This window comes from Protopterus annectens, chromosome 9.part0 (assembly GCF_019279795.1).
Source record: "Protopterus annectens isolate FY-2018-M chromosome 9.part0, PAN1.0, whole genome shotgun sequence".
NCBI classification, from domain to species: domain Eukaryota; kingdom Metazoa; phylum Chordata; order Ceratodontiformes; family Protopteridae; genus Protopterus; species Protopterus annectens.
The window spans coordinates 267,669,484-267,689,155 of record NC_056743.1 but is presented as its reverse complement, the minus strand read 5'-3'; the positions used below and the strand labels follow the sequence as shown (position 1 = coordinate 267,689,155).

The following is a 19,672-nucleotide window of genomic DNA, read 5'->3' as shown; positions in this document are numbered from 1 at the left end:
AGGGGGAGAATAGATTGAAGAGTGACCATCCGGAATTTCTCTTTGGCAATGAACAGGTTCAATGCAGACAGGTCGAGAATTGGTCTCAAGTCCCCCATCTTTTTTGGCACCAAAAAGAACCTGGAGTAATTGCCCGACCCGGACTGGCCTGAGGAGACGTGCTGGATGGCTCTTTTTCTTAGCAGCTGCTTTATTTCTAAAGCTGCCGCCTCCATCTGATTGGGTGGAACATCGGGGAGGCGCCTCAACTGAGGGGGAAGATTTATGAAGGGGATAGAGTAACCTCTGGATATTATTCGGAGCACCCAGCGATCTGTCGTAATAGACTCCCAATGTGCTAGGTGTTCCGAGAAACACCCCCCCCGACTGATACCAGAAAGGAGCAGTCGGGCAACCCCTTAGGGTTGCTGCGCGGGTCGGTCGGATAAAGGTTCCCTCTAGCTGAAATTCTTTGGCCCCCCTCTGCCTCTGGGCTGGCGTCCACCTTGTCCTCCCCTGCCTCTGAACAACGAAGGGTCCGGAGTGTAACGGGACTGCTGAGATTTCCGGAACCACATCTTCTTTTGTCCTCTCTGGTTCCTGGAAAAGGACCTTTGAGGAGCCGAGAAGTGGATTCCGATGGCAGACAGTGTCTTCCCATCTTTCTCGCTCTGGAGCAGTGGACGGTCTTGACAAACAGTGTAGAACCGTCAAAGGGAGCGTTCGTCAAGGACGCCTTGAAGGGTTCTGCAAGGTTGGAGCCAAGCGTGATGCCATAAGGCAATGCCTGCTCCGCTGGCTCTAGTTGCCCCCTCCGTGGCATGGGAGAGAAGCCACACAGATGTGTTGGATATCAATTTTAGAGTGGCCATGCAAGCCGAAAAAGTTTGTTTGTCCTCGGCCGACATGGACTCCAGGGGAGACCCAGCATACTCTTTTACTAGATCTCGCTGAAGCCTAATCACGTGTGCCAAGTAATTCAGCACCCTTATGGAAAAGGTAGCTGAAGCAAACATCCACTTTCCAATGCGATCCATCGCCCGAGACTCCTTGTCGGGAGGATGGACCGAGGAACTATCCTGTGCCAGTTCCTTCTTGGTGGCAGCCGCCACCGCCATGGCATCTACAGGGGAACCTTTACTCCATGTTGCCTTATCTGTCGGGGTACTAAGGATCTTATCTGGTCTCCTGAGGATTGGGTCTACAGTGTCCGTCTCCTTCCAGGCCCTAGTAGTAATTAGGTCTACCAGGGGGTCGGCCAGAGGGGACACCCAAGAGGTAGACGGGCCTGCGTCAAACGCCTCCAGAAACACTGACTCATCCGAGGAAGGTTTCTGGGCTGACCACCCCCCTCTAATGCACAGCATCTCCATAATGTGTCCAAAGGAAACGTCCTCAGGGGGTGACCTGGGGGAACCTTCCCCTTCCTCCAAGTCAGTGTCTTCCGTGAGGGACTCAGGGGAGTCCAGGTGCCTCCTCTTACACTTTCGTTTGTGAGGGACCTCCTCGGTGGGACTGTCCGAGGAGGGTTCACCAACGGGGTCATGCTCCTCTACAGGAACTAGCTGGGGCGTAGATGCAGGCTGTCCCTGGGGCCGGATGATGGAAGACAGGCCCATCCGCGAGGGAATGGCAGGTGGATCCATAGCATGAGCTGGGGACCTCAAATCCCTCGAGGGGACCCTCTCCACCACGTCAAAAGCCGAAGGTGATCCACTCTCCCTGGGATCCGAGAGCAGCCCCCTCGGATCCAACGTGTGTATTGGCACCGGAGCTGAAGCGATCGGACCCGAAAAGGAAGTGTGCTCCGACCGCATCGGAGCTGAAGACACACTCACCCCTCCGGATCCGAGGCTCAGCTCATGGCCCCAAGAGCTTGAATCCGAAAAAGGAACCAATAAACTCGAAGGTAAGGCCGGCGTCGAAGTAGCGATTACTATCGGTGCCGACTCCCCGGCTCCGAGGCTACTCGGATCCGACGGCTCCGAAACCAGATAATGGATCAGAGAAGAAGCAATAGGGGCAAAGAAGGGGGGGGGGAGGCAAGAGCACTCCCATCTGTATCTGGGCCTGAAGGAAGCGATGCATCATCCAGTCCATGTCCACGTCAGAAAGGCTTCTCATAGACCTAGAAGAGGCCACCGAGGCTGGCCGGGAAGGCCGCCTTGACGACCTTGAAGGTGGCCGGAGCTCCTCCTCCAGTTCTGGAGAGAAATGTGGGAAACGGAGCCGAGAGAGGGAGGACCCGGGAACCTTCAAGGGAGAATAGAGCTGCTTAGCTGGTGGGGCCGAAGGGGCTGAGTCGGCCCGCCGCTTGTGGCTCCTATGCCTCTCCCTGTCTTTGTCTCTCTCTTTCTCCCTCTCTCTAGCTCTCTTCTCTTTCTTTTTAGGGTCCCTCTCTCCCTGGGACACAGTGGGAGGTTAAGTCCCAGCCAGGGGAGCAGGAACCGTTGGCTGACCAGCCGCAGCTGCGACTGGCGCCACTGAGGGAGAGGAGGAATAACTAGAATCCACGGGTAAAAGGCCCGCTAAGATTAACTTGTTCCTCCTGTCTCTCAGAGCCCGGGGGTTAAAGGCAGCACATAACTGGCAGCTTGATGTCAAATGTGCAACCCCCCAGGCAAAGAGCTCACTGAGTGTGGCCATCGGCTGGGGACAGCTTATGGCCACACTCAGAGCATTTATAAAATATGGCGTTTGGCCATGTCTATACAGTCACACTCCCTAACACACAGATAAGGGGAAGGGGAGAACTAAAGTTAAATTAAACTAAACTAAACTAGTCTAAGGATCAAATATCACACACACACATGCTTTTTAAACTGGTAAAAAGGTAGAGAAAATTCCTATCCTTATCTTACCTAAACACAAGGAGCTCGTCACTCGTGCTTATAGAAGCCGCGGCAAACGAGATCGGAGGACTGGAGGGAGGTAGCAGGGTATTATGCATAAGGGGGAGGAGCTTGGAGCTCGGATCTCTAGCTTGGAAAGCTGCCGGCTCGGATCCAGGATGTATCCGATACCCCCACAGGTTGCTGATCAAATTAAGTTAACTACTTCAGATACGTCTGTTTACCTGTGTTTTGTTGAGACCATTTTGTTTCTTACCAAAACTGGGTAAGGAATTGCAGAATCCCTTGGAAACCTTGGAAAAAAATCACTCTTTACCACTTCTGCAGTAGAAGAGACAAAACTAAATCTCTTCCCAAAGGAGAATTTAAAATCTCATTTTTTAACATCATATGGGAGGTCCTAATAACACAGCCATGCAAACCCCCTCAAAAAAGTAACAGTGGCCATAGCCTCTGAAGTGTCAACGGAGTCATACATAACTGTAAACAATGAGCAGTGACTTGAAACAACTGAAGAAATTAAATTATTTAAAGCAGATTTTTCCTCACAAGAAAAAAAAACTGCAGATAAAACATTCCTTATACTTTCACAGTTAGTCAGAACAAACCTTAACATATGAGTCTGACAATTCAAAACTAAAGTTGCAGAAGCGTATACTTTTCCTCCATACTTATCAATAATCTTCCCATCCTTATCAGAAAGAGTAAGATCAGAATTAATGAAGTGCTTAGCAGCAGAAGGATTAACTAAAACTACAGCTGCTGGATCAGGTTTGGGAAGAGTATATAAAAATGTACAATACTGAGGAACTTTATACACCCTACCTGCCTTTATAGGGGCAGCTGGAATGGGTGTAGGTTCTAGAAATTCCTTCTGAAACATCTCACAGTATTTTCTGAGGAACTGAGAATCCCAAGTGTTGTCCCACTGAAAAACAGTGACACAGTCTAGAAATAATGTCAGAAAATGAGACCTTCCCAAAGGGAAGAGTCAGAAACGGAGCTCTCCTCTTGAGTCTTAATCAGAAATCTGAGAAGAACCCCCTGTATATGTCTCTTCAGCCTCCTGTCCAGATTCAGAATCTGGAGTCTTTTCAGGAAAGAAGATATCCCTCTTTCCTTTACTACAAACCTTGAGCCAGACCCAATAAACTACTCCTGTCTGAGGAAATTTGAGGAGGAGTAGATGCATACTATGTTTTCGGTTAATTTTAACAGGAAAATGAGACCAGCAGTGTTATTAAACACAGCAGCAGCTTCCCCAAGAATGGGCATAACATTCTGACAAAACAGGGAAGTCTTCCTTGTTTCCTCTCCCAGGACTGACAATAGTGGCTCTCCCTTACTCATTGAGGAGACACCAACAACCCCAAAAGGCATGGCTGTCCTGTGGTCCATAGCGGCTGTAGGTGTTATACCACAGGGATCCAGGGCAAAAGATGAGTGGTCTGAGGTACAACTAATGGCCACAGCAGACTTGCTCACCTGTCGTAGAGGCAAATCGCTAGCCTGCTGTGATGCCAAAGGCTGTTTGCTTAACTTTTTATTTTTGTGGCTGGAAGAAGGACCAACACTGTTCCACTGTCAAGCCAAAAATGCTGCCTCTTTCATAGGGAAAACCAGCAATTGCCAGTAAAAATTAAAATCTTTTTTTTTTTTTTTTTTTTACAAACACAATAAAAAGCAATTTAAAACATGTTTCCAGCTCCACAAAGTAAAATAATTAGTCCACAGGAAAAAAAAAAACATTTTCAATTACTTTAAACAACTTTTAAACTGAAAAGAAGCACCAGTTATTTGTCAAGCCGGCACCTTCCTTTGGATATTGTTATTAACTTTTAAACTGACAGGAAAAAAGAATATTCCTGTTTAAAGGTACAGTACAGCTTCATGACCGTCCATTAAAATACAAACTTACGGTTTTAAAATAATTTACCAGAAGAGAAAAATATTAATAATAAACAAAAATTATTGAATGGAATGTTTTTTTCCCCAAGGGGAACTTATCTGCCTAACAAAGAAACAGCCCAAACCAACCATCGATACTTGAAAGCCTCAGAGGAGTGTACTCTTTGCTAGCAGTAAAGCTCTGAAGGACTTGACACAAAAATTTGTCTTTTAGTCATCTCAGATCAGGCTGCCAGACAGTTTGGGCACATGGAAGATGCCCTGAAGTTTAGAAGCTGGCAGGATATAATCTTTGTAGCTAAGACTCCTGCAGCAGTAATCAATATGATAAACATCTAAAGTTTCTCAAAGTTGTTTTCCACAACAAGGTGAGGGGCTCCAACTGAGGTGGCTCTGGCATCCTGTAAAGAGGCCTTCCTGCTACAATCTTGGAGCTGGTATACAAAGTTAAGAAGAATGTGGGATATGACACAGCCCCACCTATGGGCCTGTTAGGGGGAGTTTCCTCTTACCACTGTGATGCTTGAGTTTGCTGTGTTGATGTAAGGATATGTGTAGTACAGTCAATGAGGGGATGCTTGCTGCATTTGCTTCAGTGTAGTGTATTGTCAGTAAGATGGGGTTCAATGTGTAGTAAAATTCAGCACACACTGTCGATGGTACCATCAAGACCCACATTCTGTCCAACTACACACCAACCGATACGAGTCCGGACCAGCCAAGGATAACTTCGACAACCAGCTCCAACACATGCTGGATTCAATCCCATGGGCCAAGATGATCATCTTGGCATGAGACTTCAATGCCCACATCAATGAGGACAGGTCCAGTTGGGAATGAACGATGAGCAGATTTGACCATGGGAACATGAATGATAATGGCTTGCACCTTCTCTCCTTTGCTGCATCAAATTATGTCATTGTAGGAAATAGCCATTTCCAGCATCCCTGCAAACACCAGCTCATATGGTGAAAACCATCCACCAAGGACTCGACCACATTAGACTACATTCTGGTCAATTCTTGCTTCTGATCATCGCTCAAGGATATCCGTGCCATGCGAGGACCTGACTGTGGCTCTGATCATTACCTAGTCCATGCTGTGGTGCACGTTCACTTACACTGTGCAAAGTGCAAGTCAACTCCGCCAGGCAGGTTGGATTGGAAGCCACTGATGGCCCCACCCACAAACAGGACTTCCAGATTGTATTGTCAAACTGGTTGACAGCACTAGCCCAAATGGAGGACGTGGACGAGGCAGAAAAGCAGATATCAAACTCCATCATGTTGTTTGTCTTTTCAGCTTTTCCCAGTTACGGATCACCACAGCGGAACTCCGGTCCGCTAATGATTGGCAGTAGATTTTTTATGGTGCCGAGTTGCCAGCCCGACACCCGACCTTCAGCGAAGGCACGCCCATTCACGCATGTCTTTCTTAGGCCACTCGACCACAGGGAGGACATGCAGACTCCACACAGTAGGCACTCCAGCTGTGAATCGAACAGGAGAACCTTTTGCTGTGAGGCAACAACATTACCGCTGTACCACCGCGGCTTCTACCTCAAACTCCATCATGAAATGTGCTAAATCTCTATGCCCACCCATCCGCCACCGACCGCAGACATGGATACCTGATGAGTGCCTGGATCTCATAGCCCAGTGGAAGCAGATGAAGCGGGTCAACTACGAATTATACCAGCAGCTCAATCAAGAAGTTCACCAGAGGCTGTAAGCAGAAAGGGAAGCATACTGGAGCCAGGTGGCGGCCGACCTTGAAGAGGCCGCATCCAGACACGAGTAACACACCCTGTACAGCACCCTCCAACAACTGAGTGGGAAGACTAAATCCACCAGTGACAACATCAAAAAAGCAGATGGGACATTCATGCACTCAGCTTGTGGACTTCTGAAACAATGGAGCTTCACAACCATGACCCACTTTATGCACCAATGGTCAATCCGTCACCCATCGGTCTCCCTGAGGCCCCAATGACCGATGTGAAGCCAACCATCGAAGGGGTGAAATCAGCTATCAGAACACTGAGAAACAGCAAGGCACCAGGAATAGATCAGATCACTATGAAAGCAATCAAGGCTGGAGCTAATATCCTACTCTACCAAATCCATGCATTGATCAAGTTGATCGGAGTTACAGAACAGCTATCATCCATGGTGAAAGGCCATCAATGTACCCATCCACATGGAGGAGCACAACAGGGAATGCAAGAACTACCGCAGCATCAGCCTGCTCTCCATAATCAGCAAAATCTTTATGAAGATCATACAATCCAGGCTGCACAAACACCGCAAGCAAACCAGCAAGGAAGAACAGGACAGATTCAGTCCAAACAGAGGATGGTGAGATCAAATCTTTGCCGTCCATCAGTTAATGGAGGAAAGAAACCAGTGTGGACAATGTACAGTTATCATCTTTATCACTTTCAAGTCCGCATTTGATGGTGTCCACTGGCCTTCCCTGTGGAAGACACTGTAGACCCAGCACGTACCAAAGAAAATCTTTAGACACCTTCAAACATCATACAGTGATTCATCTAGCCAGGTGTGCAATTAAAACAAACTGTCTGAAGAGCTGTCCATCAAGAGGATGTAGTCTCTCCACTGCTGTTCAACATAGTGGTGGATACCATCATGAGGAGAGTATTTGTGGGCAGGAGCAGAGGCCAGGACAACAGAACACATTCTGTGACTGACCTGATGTTCATCAGTGCCATTTTTGCATACAGTGATGCTGAGGCCACAGGTATCTTCTATAACATCTCCTGCATCATCCAATCAAATGGCCTATGGATAAACATGGACAAGACCAAAGTGATGGCAAGTGATGTGTCACAAGCCACCATTCACCTCGGGGGAGTTCAGATTGAAGAAACACAAGAATTCAAGTATCTGGGTTCGCTGGTCCAGGAGAAGAAGGTGGCATCAACAGCTGAAGTCCATAGCAGGACTGGAAAAGCCACCGCAGCATTTGCCTCATTCAAGTGGTGTCTGTGGAAGAGGACAAATATCTCTGTCACCACCAAGATTTGCCTTTTCCAGGCACTGATCTTGCCAGTTTTCCTTTATGGATTATAAACATGGATCCTTCTCAAGCCAGAGCTGAACAAGCTTGAGGTTTTGCAAATGCGATGCTTGTACCAAATTTTGGGAATATTGCTTCATGACTGCATTAGAAGCAAGAGCACCTGGACCAAATGTGATCAATAGCCAACAATCAGAAGCTGCACTAGTTTGGACACGTGCAGGATGGACACCTGCCACTTGCCATACAGACTATTATGGAGACAGCATCAAGTGAAGTGGAGAGTTCACAAATCTGCACCAAAGAAGACATAGGTTAAACAGGTTGAAGATTACCTGAGAAGCTGGTGACTCGGCCTACAAGAGGCCAGAAACACTGCCATGGACAGAACAACATGGAAAGGTGTAATGAAGAAAGTCCAGAATCCAGTGGCACCCACAGCATCATACCAACTACAGGGCCAACCAACTCCGCTGGTCGCCAGCTGGGGACAAACTGTAAAATTCAGCAGAAGCAGCAGGTATATGTGTGAATTTTCAGAAAACGTATGCAATAACACATGATTCTGTGCAGAAGGTTGTTAGTGATGTACTTCAGTGTGGTAGCTGCCATTTCATAATATCAAGCAAATGCTGACTCAGGAAATCAATCACAGGCTTCTGATAACTTGGGTTATGAACAGACCAGTACATATTGGTGATCTTCACCTGGAAACAGTTTACAGGTTCCAGATGGCCAACTGGAGCTAGGACAGATTAAGCAGTCAAAGGTCTACCCTTTTACAAAGAGAGGGAGGAGTATGAGGGAGTGTGTGACAATTGTTTTTCGCATAGGTTAGGTGTGACCATCTCATTTTATTCACAGAATTTGAGGCTGCAGTACTTCTGTAACAAAACACTGACAAGCCTTCATAGTTTCAGTGATGATACTGCACTTTCAGAACAATAATGAAAAGAGCTAATCTAAAAAGAAAGAAGATCCCCAAAAGAATGAGATGGAGTTGGAGGTAAGGAGTCAAATAATGTCTCACAATGGATTGAGCAACACAGATTAGTCAAGGCAAATATTATGCAGGAAGGGGTACAGTATATGCCCGTCACAGAAAACAAACAAAAGCAAGAATGATTTATGGATAGAAAGTTGAACAGCCATGTCATTTCACTAGAGAGGAAAAGAATATGAGAAACTACAGTATGCATAGCTGAGATACTGGCACATGCAAAGTGATGGTTTCAAGGAAGAAACTTGGGTAACATAAGACTGTGACCCACTATACTCACAGCTTTAGACAGTATCAGCAGTGTTGATTGTTTAGCTATAATTAAAAACCCAGGTAAGCCATTTTGCTACCACCGCAAGAGCAGGAGCCATACTGTATTTGATGCTAGCATGTGTGCACATTTTTATGCAACTTCCATGTTATGTTCATTCTTTTTCAAGTTCTTCTTCTACATGCCATTTCTTAGACAGTGGTGTACTTTTCTTTTTTATATGCTAAATTTACTTGACTTTTCTTATTTACATTGACACGTATTCTCCACATAATCCTACACAAAGGTCTTGCTAGGTTTGTTCAGGGCAATGCAGCATCATACCTTGCAATACCCAGTTCACAAGGCTACTAGCAGTGCGGACTGTCTTTGGTGTACAACTTGTCACAGTGCACATCTGTTCTCAAGGGTACTCTCTTGGCAATTGTTGACAGCACTTTGTGGTGTTCCTTTGGCATTTTGCCTGAAAGCAACAATGCTCTGTAGGACATTATCTTTCTGCACTTCCCACAGAGCAGTGTATCACATCAAGACATGTCTGGCTGCTAATCAAGCCACGAGAAACTGTGGTACTAACAATTCCTTAAACAATTTGCATGAAGAATGTTTAATTGTTCACTTGACTCATGCCGTTCCTCTCGGCTTAGCTGTACGAAAGCATTGTTCTTGGATGTACACCTACTACAGTCTGTGTTTTCAGTCTGTATCCTATACTGCTCACTATATGCTACTATATGTTGTACAATGAAATCTGTCCATAATAACATAGTCATGAGTCTATATAATATCCTGCAGAAGAGGCTGTTCTTCAGCACCTCTGCAGGAATGTGTGTGTGTGTGTGTGTGTGTGTGTGTGTGTGTGTGTGTGTGTGTGTGTGTGTGTGTGCAGCTACACCTACACTGCAAATGACTGCAACTTGGCATCAATGATGCATCTCTCAAGTGCAGCTAAGACACAATAACCTATTCCAGATGTAGCTAAGCTGTCGGGGAAAGGAGAAAAGGTTGTTTGTTTTTCGGCTTTTTCCAGGTATGGGGTCGCCACAGCAGAACTCCGGTCCACTAATGATTGGCAGTAGATTTTTACAAAACGCCGAGGTGCCAGCTCGACGCCCAACCTTCAATGAAGGCATGCCCATTTACGCATGCATGTCTTTTGAACGCTACCCAACTGTGGGGAGGACATGCAGACTCCATACAGAAGGCACTCCCAAGCCATGCCAAGAATCGAACGGGAGAACCTCTTGCTGTGAGGTAACAATGCTACTGCCGTACCACCGCGGCATTCTGGAAAGGAGAAAAGGTACTGCTGGTAATTTCAAAAATAATCTATGCAAATTACACAACAGACTTGCCATCTTATTGCACATCTTTCTATGTACCATGCATGTCTACTAAACATGTGTAGGTGATACTGGCTGCACCTTATATATTATCTACCTGTGCAGCTGACTTATTTATAGTGCTCATGCACTTAGATAATCTATTAAACATGTTACTGTAGTGCTATCAATAACGTTCAAACAGCTCTATTCTCTGTAGTACTCACATATAGTAAAAGATTACTATCATGAGTAGTATGAGCAGTTCCTGGTACTTATCCTTGTTTGTAAAGTCCACAGTGGCTTCATGGTATGCACGTCTTCATTACACTGGGCTTTACTAAGTGGCAGCAGGGTGATAACAGCTGTAGATATGTATCACAATCAAAGTAAACCAATTATAGCCTTGTCTCACAAACGATCACCTTCAAACTTCCTGGTGATTCATTTGTGAGGAACAGTATTCTTCCACATCCCAAACTGGATATATGTATTCTGCAGCTATTACAATATCGCAAAGCATAATCAGCTGTGCATCACTTGAAGACTCCAAAGACAGAAATGCATGATATTCATTTCACTTGTGCACTCCCTTTCTAAATTAACAAACACATTACAGTTTTCTTAAGAGGTAAGAATCTAAAATTTTCGAGCATAATTAAGTTTCAAATATACTGGCCCATACTGACAGAAGACTTGTAGCAGTTACTATATAACATACCTTGATAATTAACTGGAATTGTGCCAATAAGGTTTAATAGATCTTTCTGACTGCCATCACTGAAAGCTAGAAGAACAAAAGCAACCAATAAGATTCTGGATGGTTACTACTTTCCACAATGTGTTCAGTTTTATAAAAGTGGTTTAAAGTTTAATATTTTTCAGTTTCTCAAATAAACAACACACTCAATAGCAAAACAGGCAAAAACAAAACTATCATTTCAGATTACTAATACTCTGCAAACCACCAAGAAATTCTCTCTGATAGATCATAAATATTAGCTTCAGTTTTGTGTTGCTTGTAACTATTAATAAACATGGCATATTTCAAAATTCTGTAAAGTCCTAAATCAGTATTACTTAAATTTGTCAACTACAGATTAGTTACATTATTTAGTTACCTAGCTCAAAATGTAGAACATTAAAAGCAGTACTTAAAAATAAAAAATAAAAAAACTAATACTAGCGTAAAAATTAGAAAATATTCTAAATAAACACATGTATAAAATTAGTACAAATGATAAAGGATCAAATTCATGCCCACATAAGTAAATTCAGCAAGTAAAGCTCTCGCTGTTATTTCTTCAGCTCAAAATGAAGTATGAGAAACGAAGGAGAAGACAGATATTCAGGGAGAGAAAAAAAATATACAGGACAAGTGCACCTGTTATTAAAATTTCAGTTACCATTAAAATGAAAACTATGTACTTACCATAATGACATATACATAACAAGTTCTGCCATTGGTGACTATTTGGGACTGATGTCACAGACATTATGACCATCCTGCAAATAAAATGTCTTAGGCAGCCTAGTAACCTTCTCCTTCCACTGTGCATCATCTCAGTATCCACTTTTTCCAGAAACAGTACTCAACAAATGGAAAATGAAAACAAGTGAGGAGAGAAGAAAGCAGAGATACTGAAAAAAGGACAGCATAAGGTAGAGGGTGGAGGGAAGTTATGCTATCAAAGATGGGCCTTCTTTTACAGATCTATCATTATATTAAGTACATAACTTATATCTGATGAGGGGAGGCCCATCTTGGGAAATCTTCACAGCAAAATCCCTTGATTATCCTCTTTGATGATCACCACCATGAGGACATACCAGAGATGACAGCACTCATGAAGGAAGACCTGAACCTGGAAACAATGTCTAGCTTATACTGCCTCACAAAAGTGTTCAGGGAAGACCAAGTTGTATATCCACACAAATATATTTTATAGCACCATTATAAAGTAAAAGAAGGAGCAAAAATAGCTTTTGCTGCAGTGGAATGAGTTTAGAGGGTTACAGAAAAATGCTTATCATGTTTACTGTGGCATGCTGTCCAGAATGTGACTATCTACAAATGTCAGTATCTCTATACTACTTTAAGGTACACAAATAAAATGCTCAGGCGAAGACTTCGGGAAGGTCAGCCTTATAAAACATATTACACGAGCTAACAGCAAGTAGGGAAAGTAGACAGCACAATTTCAAACATTTGTGCGACTGTCAACAGAATATGCATCATCTATTAACCTCATTTATATTTTAAAACTTTGTTTGTATATTCTTACTCTATGTATCTCCTTGAATATGTCCATAACTCAATTTCTTTGTTCAATAATTCTGGACAAAGCCAAAATAATGGAGATGTGTAAAAAAAGAGTTCAAAATCACTGATTTCTAAATATTACTCGGATTCCCTCAAAGTTAATACAGCAACAAGATTACCATCAATACTAATTTCTGAAGAATAAAGAGTATGAAATTCTAATGTATATAATTACTGATTGTAATTCTTACCGATTTATCACAAAATCAAACATTTTATGAGGGAGATGGCACAAATATGAGGCAAAACCAGGGGTGCTCTGCAAAATCAGAAAGAGATGAAAGATATGATTACGTCATGTTTTTATGTGAACACCTTTATTAAACTATCACTTAAAACAAAGGCACACACATATTAATGGAAAAAACATACTAACATTTTATAAGATCACAGGTAAGTACTAGGCTAGTGGTGGGCCATTTTAAGCTCAGCCAATTTCTGTTTTGTACTCAAAATAACCTATTCCATTTGGTTATAGATTGGTCTTACCCATGTCCATGGCTGATAATTATGCACATTACCACTAATGAGAATAACTGGGATCATACCATAAATAATTTGAGGGGATCCATGCATGGGATTAAGCATTTAAGAGCTGCCTCTGTCCATTAGTAGTACAGAGGGCAGCCCTGGGGTAAAATTTCTATTTCCCATTCATAAATATAAGATGCACTTGAATATGAACAGGGATGAGCTTTGATTTTTGTCAATGGGGAGTCTGTTCCACAGCAGCAGTATCCCCTGCAAGATATACACATCCCCCCAAACCGTTCTGTTGAGGTTTAGATCCCTAGATCGAGTATTTCTGATGCCACTTGACTTGCTGATGTGCAGTAAATTCATCAGTAATGGGTCAGAGGACTTCTTGAATACCACATGCAGGTCAACTCTTAGCAGTCTGTAGGATACAGAGTATGGTGACAGGGCTTTGAGTCAGTTCATGTAGGACATGTTTAGGCCTTGTATCCTTTTAGTAAAAGTATCTCTGTGAGCATTCCACTTGTTGCATGTGTCTGGAGAGATAAATGCCAAAGGGGCATTATTTTCAATGACTGGCTTGATGACGGCTTAGCAAAGGGGAACAATGACATCCCTAGATCTAGGCACAATCTCTTTGTTTATAAGTTGTGCAATGTATGCATGTTGGTCAAACATTAGGTCACTGTACACAAATTCCCAAATCCCAAGAAACTGAGTCAACTCTTAGGGATGTATTGCCAATGTGGTAATTCCCTGGGGTACATAACTTCCCAAAGGATACAATACTTTTTTTTTTCACCATCTAGGTTTCAGTCCCTGATTTTGGCACCAGTTATTTATTTGGGACAAACCTACCTGGAGGATGGCTAAATCATTTGGGGATTCACTGACTGCTCCTAGCCTGTAGTCATCTGCAGGCATAGTCATCCAGATCCATTTGGTAGAGGCTTTTACTTCAGAAAAGTAGATGCTAAACAGGAGAAGTCTCAGTTTAGAACCTTGGGGGACTCCACTGGTGACTGGTCTCTTTGTGAAGGTAACTTCCCCTATTTTGATTATCTGCATCTTATCTGTGAGCCAATTCACAATCCAGCAGGTTACTTAGGGGTTTATTCCCAGTTTATTTAGCTTTTCTACTATGCCTGAGAGGGGCATTGTGTCAAAAGCTTTGGCCAGGCTGAGGTATGCTGTATGTACCATTTTGCCTCCATCCATTGCTTTGGTGAACTTTTCAAAAAAATCCACAATGTTGAGCAAGTATGACCTGCCCTTGACGAATGCAAACTGCGAGGGGTCCAGTGTCTGGAGGTTCCCTGTGTCCTGACTGATTAGCTCCATAGTAAGTCTTTCCATGGCTTTGCATACAAGGCTGGTCAGACTTATGGGTATATGGAAGGTCCTCCCTTTAGCAAGGGAATGATTGCAGCTGTTCTCCATTCTCTTGGTACAAAACATGTATGAAGGCTGAGATTGAACAGTATTGTTAGGGGTGTGGCTAAATCGTGCTTCATGCTATTTAAGATGCATCTAGTGATATTGTTTGGACCCAACAATGCAATATTTTTAGCTTCTGAGAGCACTATTAGGACTTGGTCTTGTGTGATAGCTGGAGGCAAGCCAGTTTCAGGTATACCTTGAGGGACAGATGGAGGGGAGAGATGAGTAAACTTAGAGCTAAATTTAATCAGCCAGTAGGTTTGTTATATCTTCAACTTCAGTGTAGGCAATATCGTTCACAATCAGCTCAGCGCACTGCTACATTGTGACTTTGGGATTACAGACATAAAAAATGCCTTGTGACTGTCTTGGATAGATGTGTTAGCCTCAAAAATGGCTTTGGTGGATTTTATTAAGATGCTTGTGCATATCTCACTTAGTAGTAGGCAGCTTGTCTTAAATTTCTAAAGGTACCTTGGGAGGAAGGGATCTCTGGTTTCAGTTTTATTTACAAGTACACTACTTTATGGTCATATCTAAAAAGTGATGAAAATATGCACAGGATAGTGCAAGATGTGCAATATGCTCTCATATTAGTAAGACAAGATCCAACATACTTTTCCATCTATGTGTACTCTGATTACTTGCTCCAGGGCAACTCAATTGACAAAGTCCAGAAATCTTTGTGCTTGTGCACTAGTAGTGGTGGTGTAGGTTTAATACTGAGTGATTCTAGTTCCTGGCAATGTGGCTTCCTTGTGTCATAGAGTAAGTTCTATAGCTAGCTAGTATATGGTATGGGACCTTTCTAATGGTTATTTGGACATGATGAAGCTCTAGTGGATCATGCTGCTTTACCAGCCTTGATGCGAGTCTCTTCTGGATGAAGACTGAGACACTTTCACCTTTTTCCCCTACTGTGCAGTAGCTGGTCTAACTGGATTGTCCTCTCCTACTTTAAACCATGTCTCAGCCACTACGCAGATTTCAGTATTCTCCAGGGTGAGAACGGCTTGCAGGGAGTGGAGTTTCTTGTTTAGGCTCCTAGCATTGATCAGTAACACCTTCATATTTTCCTTTGCTTGTTTTGTTATGTTGGTACTGCCTAAAAAAGGTACTATGGAGGTGGACAATGACTTTGCCAGTAACTGAAAAACTGGGGGGCAGATGCAGGCCATCAATTTGGTCTGTCAATCATATCCTCCCAAGCTGAAAAATATTGGAACCCCTTTGAATGACACCAAAAACTAAGCCATTTATTGAGGTCTATTTCTTGCTCATATTGTGGCATCATCCTTGAAGGACGTAAAATGCTGCTCAATGCTAGTCTCATATCTGCCTTGGACACAGTCTGAGAACTCCATCATGTCTCTCTTCACATCACCTGAATTCAACGACACTAGCATGAACTATGACACAGTCAAACTGGTGCTTGCTGGTCAAGGACTTGAGTGCACGTGTGATCTGATGGATCCAGGCAAGCAACTAACTGTCACTCTTTCCTTGCTCAGCCTGATAAGAGGCACATCTGTTTGTCTTACAATGGAGTTGCCTATAACAAAAGAACGAATGGTTGGATCAATGCCCATCTTACGGACTCAGCATCCATGACTTTGGGACTCCTTGTGCTATGTGAGGAAGTAGGCTTAATTATGGAGTGTGTTTTGTGCCTATGTTGTGTTTTGGAGGTCTTTGAGGTATAGGCAAGTTAATCTTTAGAACTTCGGCATGTGATGGATTATCTATATTGTACTTGCCTTGGAGTGGTGTGATGTGTAGTGCACTGCTGATGATTTTGGTGTCTGAGTTTACTGTGTAGGAGACTTTTGCCTCCAAGGATATTACATATGTACATCTCCTGCACACTGTGTTATGCTGTAATAGACGATTATTAAACACAATTCTTAAACTGTCTCAAGACACCCATCTCAATAAGGCTGGCTAGAGAAGTTATGGGGAAGTGCTTGTCCATGATACTGACATGCATAATTCTGCTGGCAGGGGCAACTATAACTGTTTGGAGTTCATTTTTAGCATAAGATTTGGGTGGACTTGCTACTGAGTATTTAAAGTTCAGTACAAAATAAGTAGCCTGGAAACCTTCTTCTGCCACAAAAGTACCAGTAAACTAATTAAAACTTACTAATATGATACTAAAATGAGTGCAAGCAGTTATCAGTACACTCAATATTAAGCAATTATGTCAAAAGGTATTTTAGCCTGGTGAGTAGTTTAAGGGGGGAGAGAAATGGGGACAGAATTAGGTTATCAAATTATAATAAGGGACAGGCAATAACAAATACAATGGGTTTAATGGGATGTGGTCTTTCAAGGTGATTAGTTTGCGGTCGGATCTAACCAGGGAGGAGTTGACTATTGGTGTAAAGCAACGGTTGCCCGTGTTAGTAATGACCAGGTCAAGGATATTGCTACCTCAAGTGGGGGTAAGAACGAGCTGGTCCAGGGCATTGGAATTAATGAATTCCAGGAAACGGACAAGTGTATTGGTACAGGAGTAGTTTTCCCAGTTAATGGAGGGGTAGTTGAAGTTGCCCAGTACGAGAGTGTTAGGCTGGACCCTAATATTCTCCAGGGTGCTTAAGAACATGGAGTGCAAGTCTTGGGACATGGTTGGGGACCTATAGCAGGCTATGACCTGAATCGCTGTCTTACCCAATGTTAGCTGCACCTGAAGTATCTCTGATGCGTTATGTTGGGCTACCAGTCTGGAGGTGTGCACATCCTTTATGAATAGGGAAACACCACAGCCTTTGGAGCTTTGGTCCAAGTTCTGGGGCCGAAAGGTGTGAAATGAGTTATAGCCTGGTAGTGCAGGGGTGCTTTCTGCTGCCTTGAACCAGGTCTCTGTTACAGCACAAATGTCGATGTTCTCCATTTTAAGGAGTGCATTTTGAGATTTAGCCTTGTAGCACTGAGCTGCACGACCCTCAGATTGCATTTGTTTGTAGCTGTTACAGTAGTAATTTGGTCTTTGAAACACTGTCTAAAAAGGCACTATAGGGATGACAACAGCCCTGGCCAGTATCTGGAAGCCCAGGGGTGACAGATGTCTTTCTTTATAAACAGTTGTAATTCAGTCCAACATTACATAAATTGTTCAATTCCTGCCTTCCCCATAAACCTCCCTCCTCCTGAACATTACTCTGCCTGCAATGTTCCAATAAACACCATTTACGTCTCTGTAATTTCCTCCTTCCATTTTCTAAAGATCCCACCTACAATTATTTCATCTATTTTACAATATTCAATACTTCAAATACAGTTGGTTTAGATTTTGATTTTCATATTCTAGTAATGCTTTTTTGGCAGCCAACAGAATTAAACTCAAGTCCCAACTCAGAAGAATAATTTCCTTAGCTATAGCCATTTGCCCCCCTAATATTTCCAACAGGGTACTCTGTAGGGAATTTTTAAAATCAGCCAACAAATTGCACTTCCCAAAAGATGTTCCAGTTACCTCTTTCTTACTCCTCTAGTTATTTTCCTTTTTTTTTTTCATTTTTTTCTCATTATTAATCTTTTTTAATTTTACTGCAGTTTTTATTTATACAGTGCTTAGCTGATAAGCACTTTAAGATGAAGTTAAAAGACAAAAATACAAGGGTTTTTTTGTCTGAAAAAGATGACAAAATGAATAAAAGTGTTGTAAACTAAATAAAATAAAAAAAAAAAAAAAAACAGAGCAGCTAAATGTCAGTGTAGGTCTACTGGCAGTACCAAGCAGTGTGGCACTATGCATCTAAAACCATATAAAACTGACCACATTTTTCAGAATAATATTCAAGACTCAGTCAGCTCTGTTGGCATACAGGGAGAAAAACCCTGACTAATCAGGTGACCTGGGTTTGATTAGCAATTTAACCTCTTACTGGAGCTGTTTTGGGGAAGGATAGGATTAGCATGTTTTTGTCAGCTCTGGAGGAAAGTGAGGGAGCTCGTGCCTGGGGTGTGCATTATCATGGCTGAATTCCCAAGGCTGACTAACGCTATCATATGAGTGATGGTTTCAAGAGGTCAGGTCTGTCCTGACAGGTTACGTTACTCACAAAGTGATACTCTTTCACTGACAGTCTGTATAGCACAAACCCTTAGCATACTACTGGAAATGAGTAAGTGCAGTTAGGGCTGCTAAAAACTGCAAAAAACATACAACCTCTATGGTTGCCTAAATGACAGGTCCTCTCAGTTGACTCTCTCATTGCAGAATGAGGAACAAATGGGCCAACTAACCCAGACAGGGTATAATGGTCAGCAGGCAGTGAAAATAAAAAAAAGAATATGCAAAATCTCTATGGACTGCACTCAGCTGATGATTAAAGGCATACGCACAACTGTATCTTTGTGTAATGTACTCCACTAAATGAATTTAAACTGGAGGGATTGCAAATCTAGCAATGGAAAATTTTACTAATCATGAGAAAGACTCACAATTTTACTTCTTGCAGAATGGCAACTCAGTAAAAAAGAAATTATTTCTTACCATAACGTTCCATCGGTGTTATCTTCTTTCATTCATCACTGATGGTTCAGTTCCGAGCCCTCAGAACAGAGTCGGCCTTTTTACCAAGCTCGAGCCAGCCAAACAACTCTCGAGCTAAGTCTCTACCCAGAATGCCGTTCTCCCTGTTACCTCAGATCGAGTTTTAGAGAAAAATAAGTAAAGCTTAGGCCACTTCTGCACAAATACCTTAGGGAACCCCTTAGACCCAAAGCATCCCCAGGAGTCTTAGGAGGGGAAAGGAGGGTGGGAAGTGATGAATGAAAAAGATTAAAACAACACAGATGGAACGTTATGGTAAGACATAATTTCTTTATCTGATGTTGTTTATCTTCTTTCATTCATCACTGATGAGACAGAATCCCAAGCTACCTTGAGGTCCATGGGCAGCCCTTATGGAAGAACATTCCTGAGTACCATTGAGCCAAAGGCAGCTCTTCCTCTGGAGACCAAATCCAACTTGTAATGATTGATAAAGGTACGAAGTTTAGCCCAAGTATCTGCTGCGCAGATCTCATCCCTGGAATGGAAAGCCACAGATG

General features: G+C 43.0%; 1 protein-coding gene across 1 annotated transcript in view; it reads right to left on the bottom strand.

Moving 5' to 3' along the window:
• The window catches only part of LOC122810514 (ubiquitin-conjugating enzyme E2 variant 3-like), a 623,912-nt gene that overhangs the window by 88,705 nt on the left and 515,535 nt on the right, over nucleotides 1-19,672 (bottom strand). Inside the window, exon 3 of the mRNA XM_044082095.1 lies at nucleotides 11,093-11,158. Coding sequence (XP_043938030.1) covers nucleotides 11,093-11,158 — 66 coding nt within the window. The remainder of the gene's footprint in view (nucleotides 1-11,092; nucleotides 11,159-19,672) is intronic.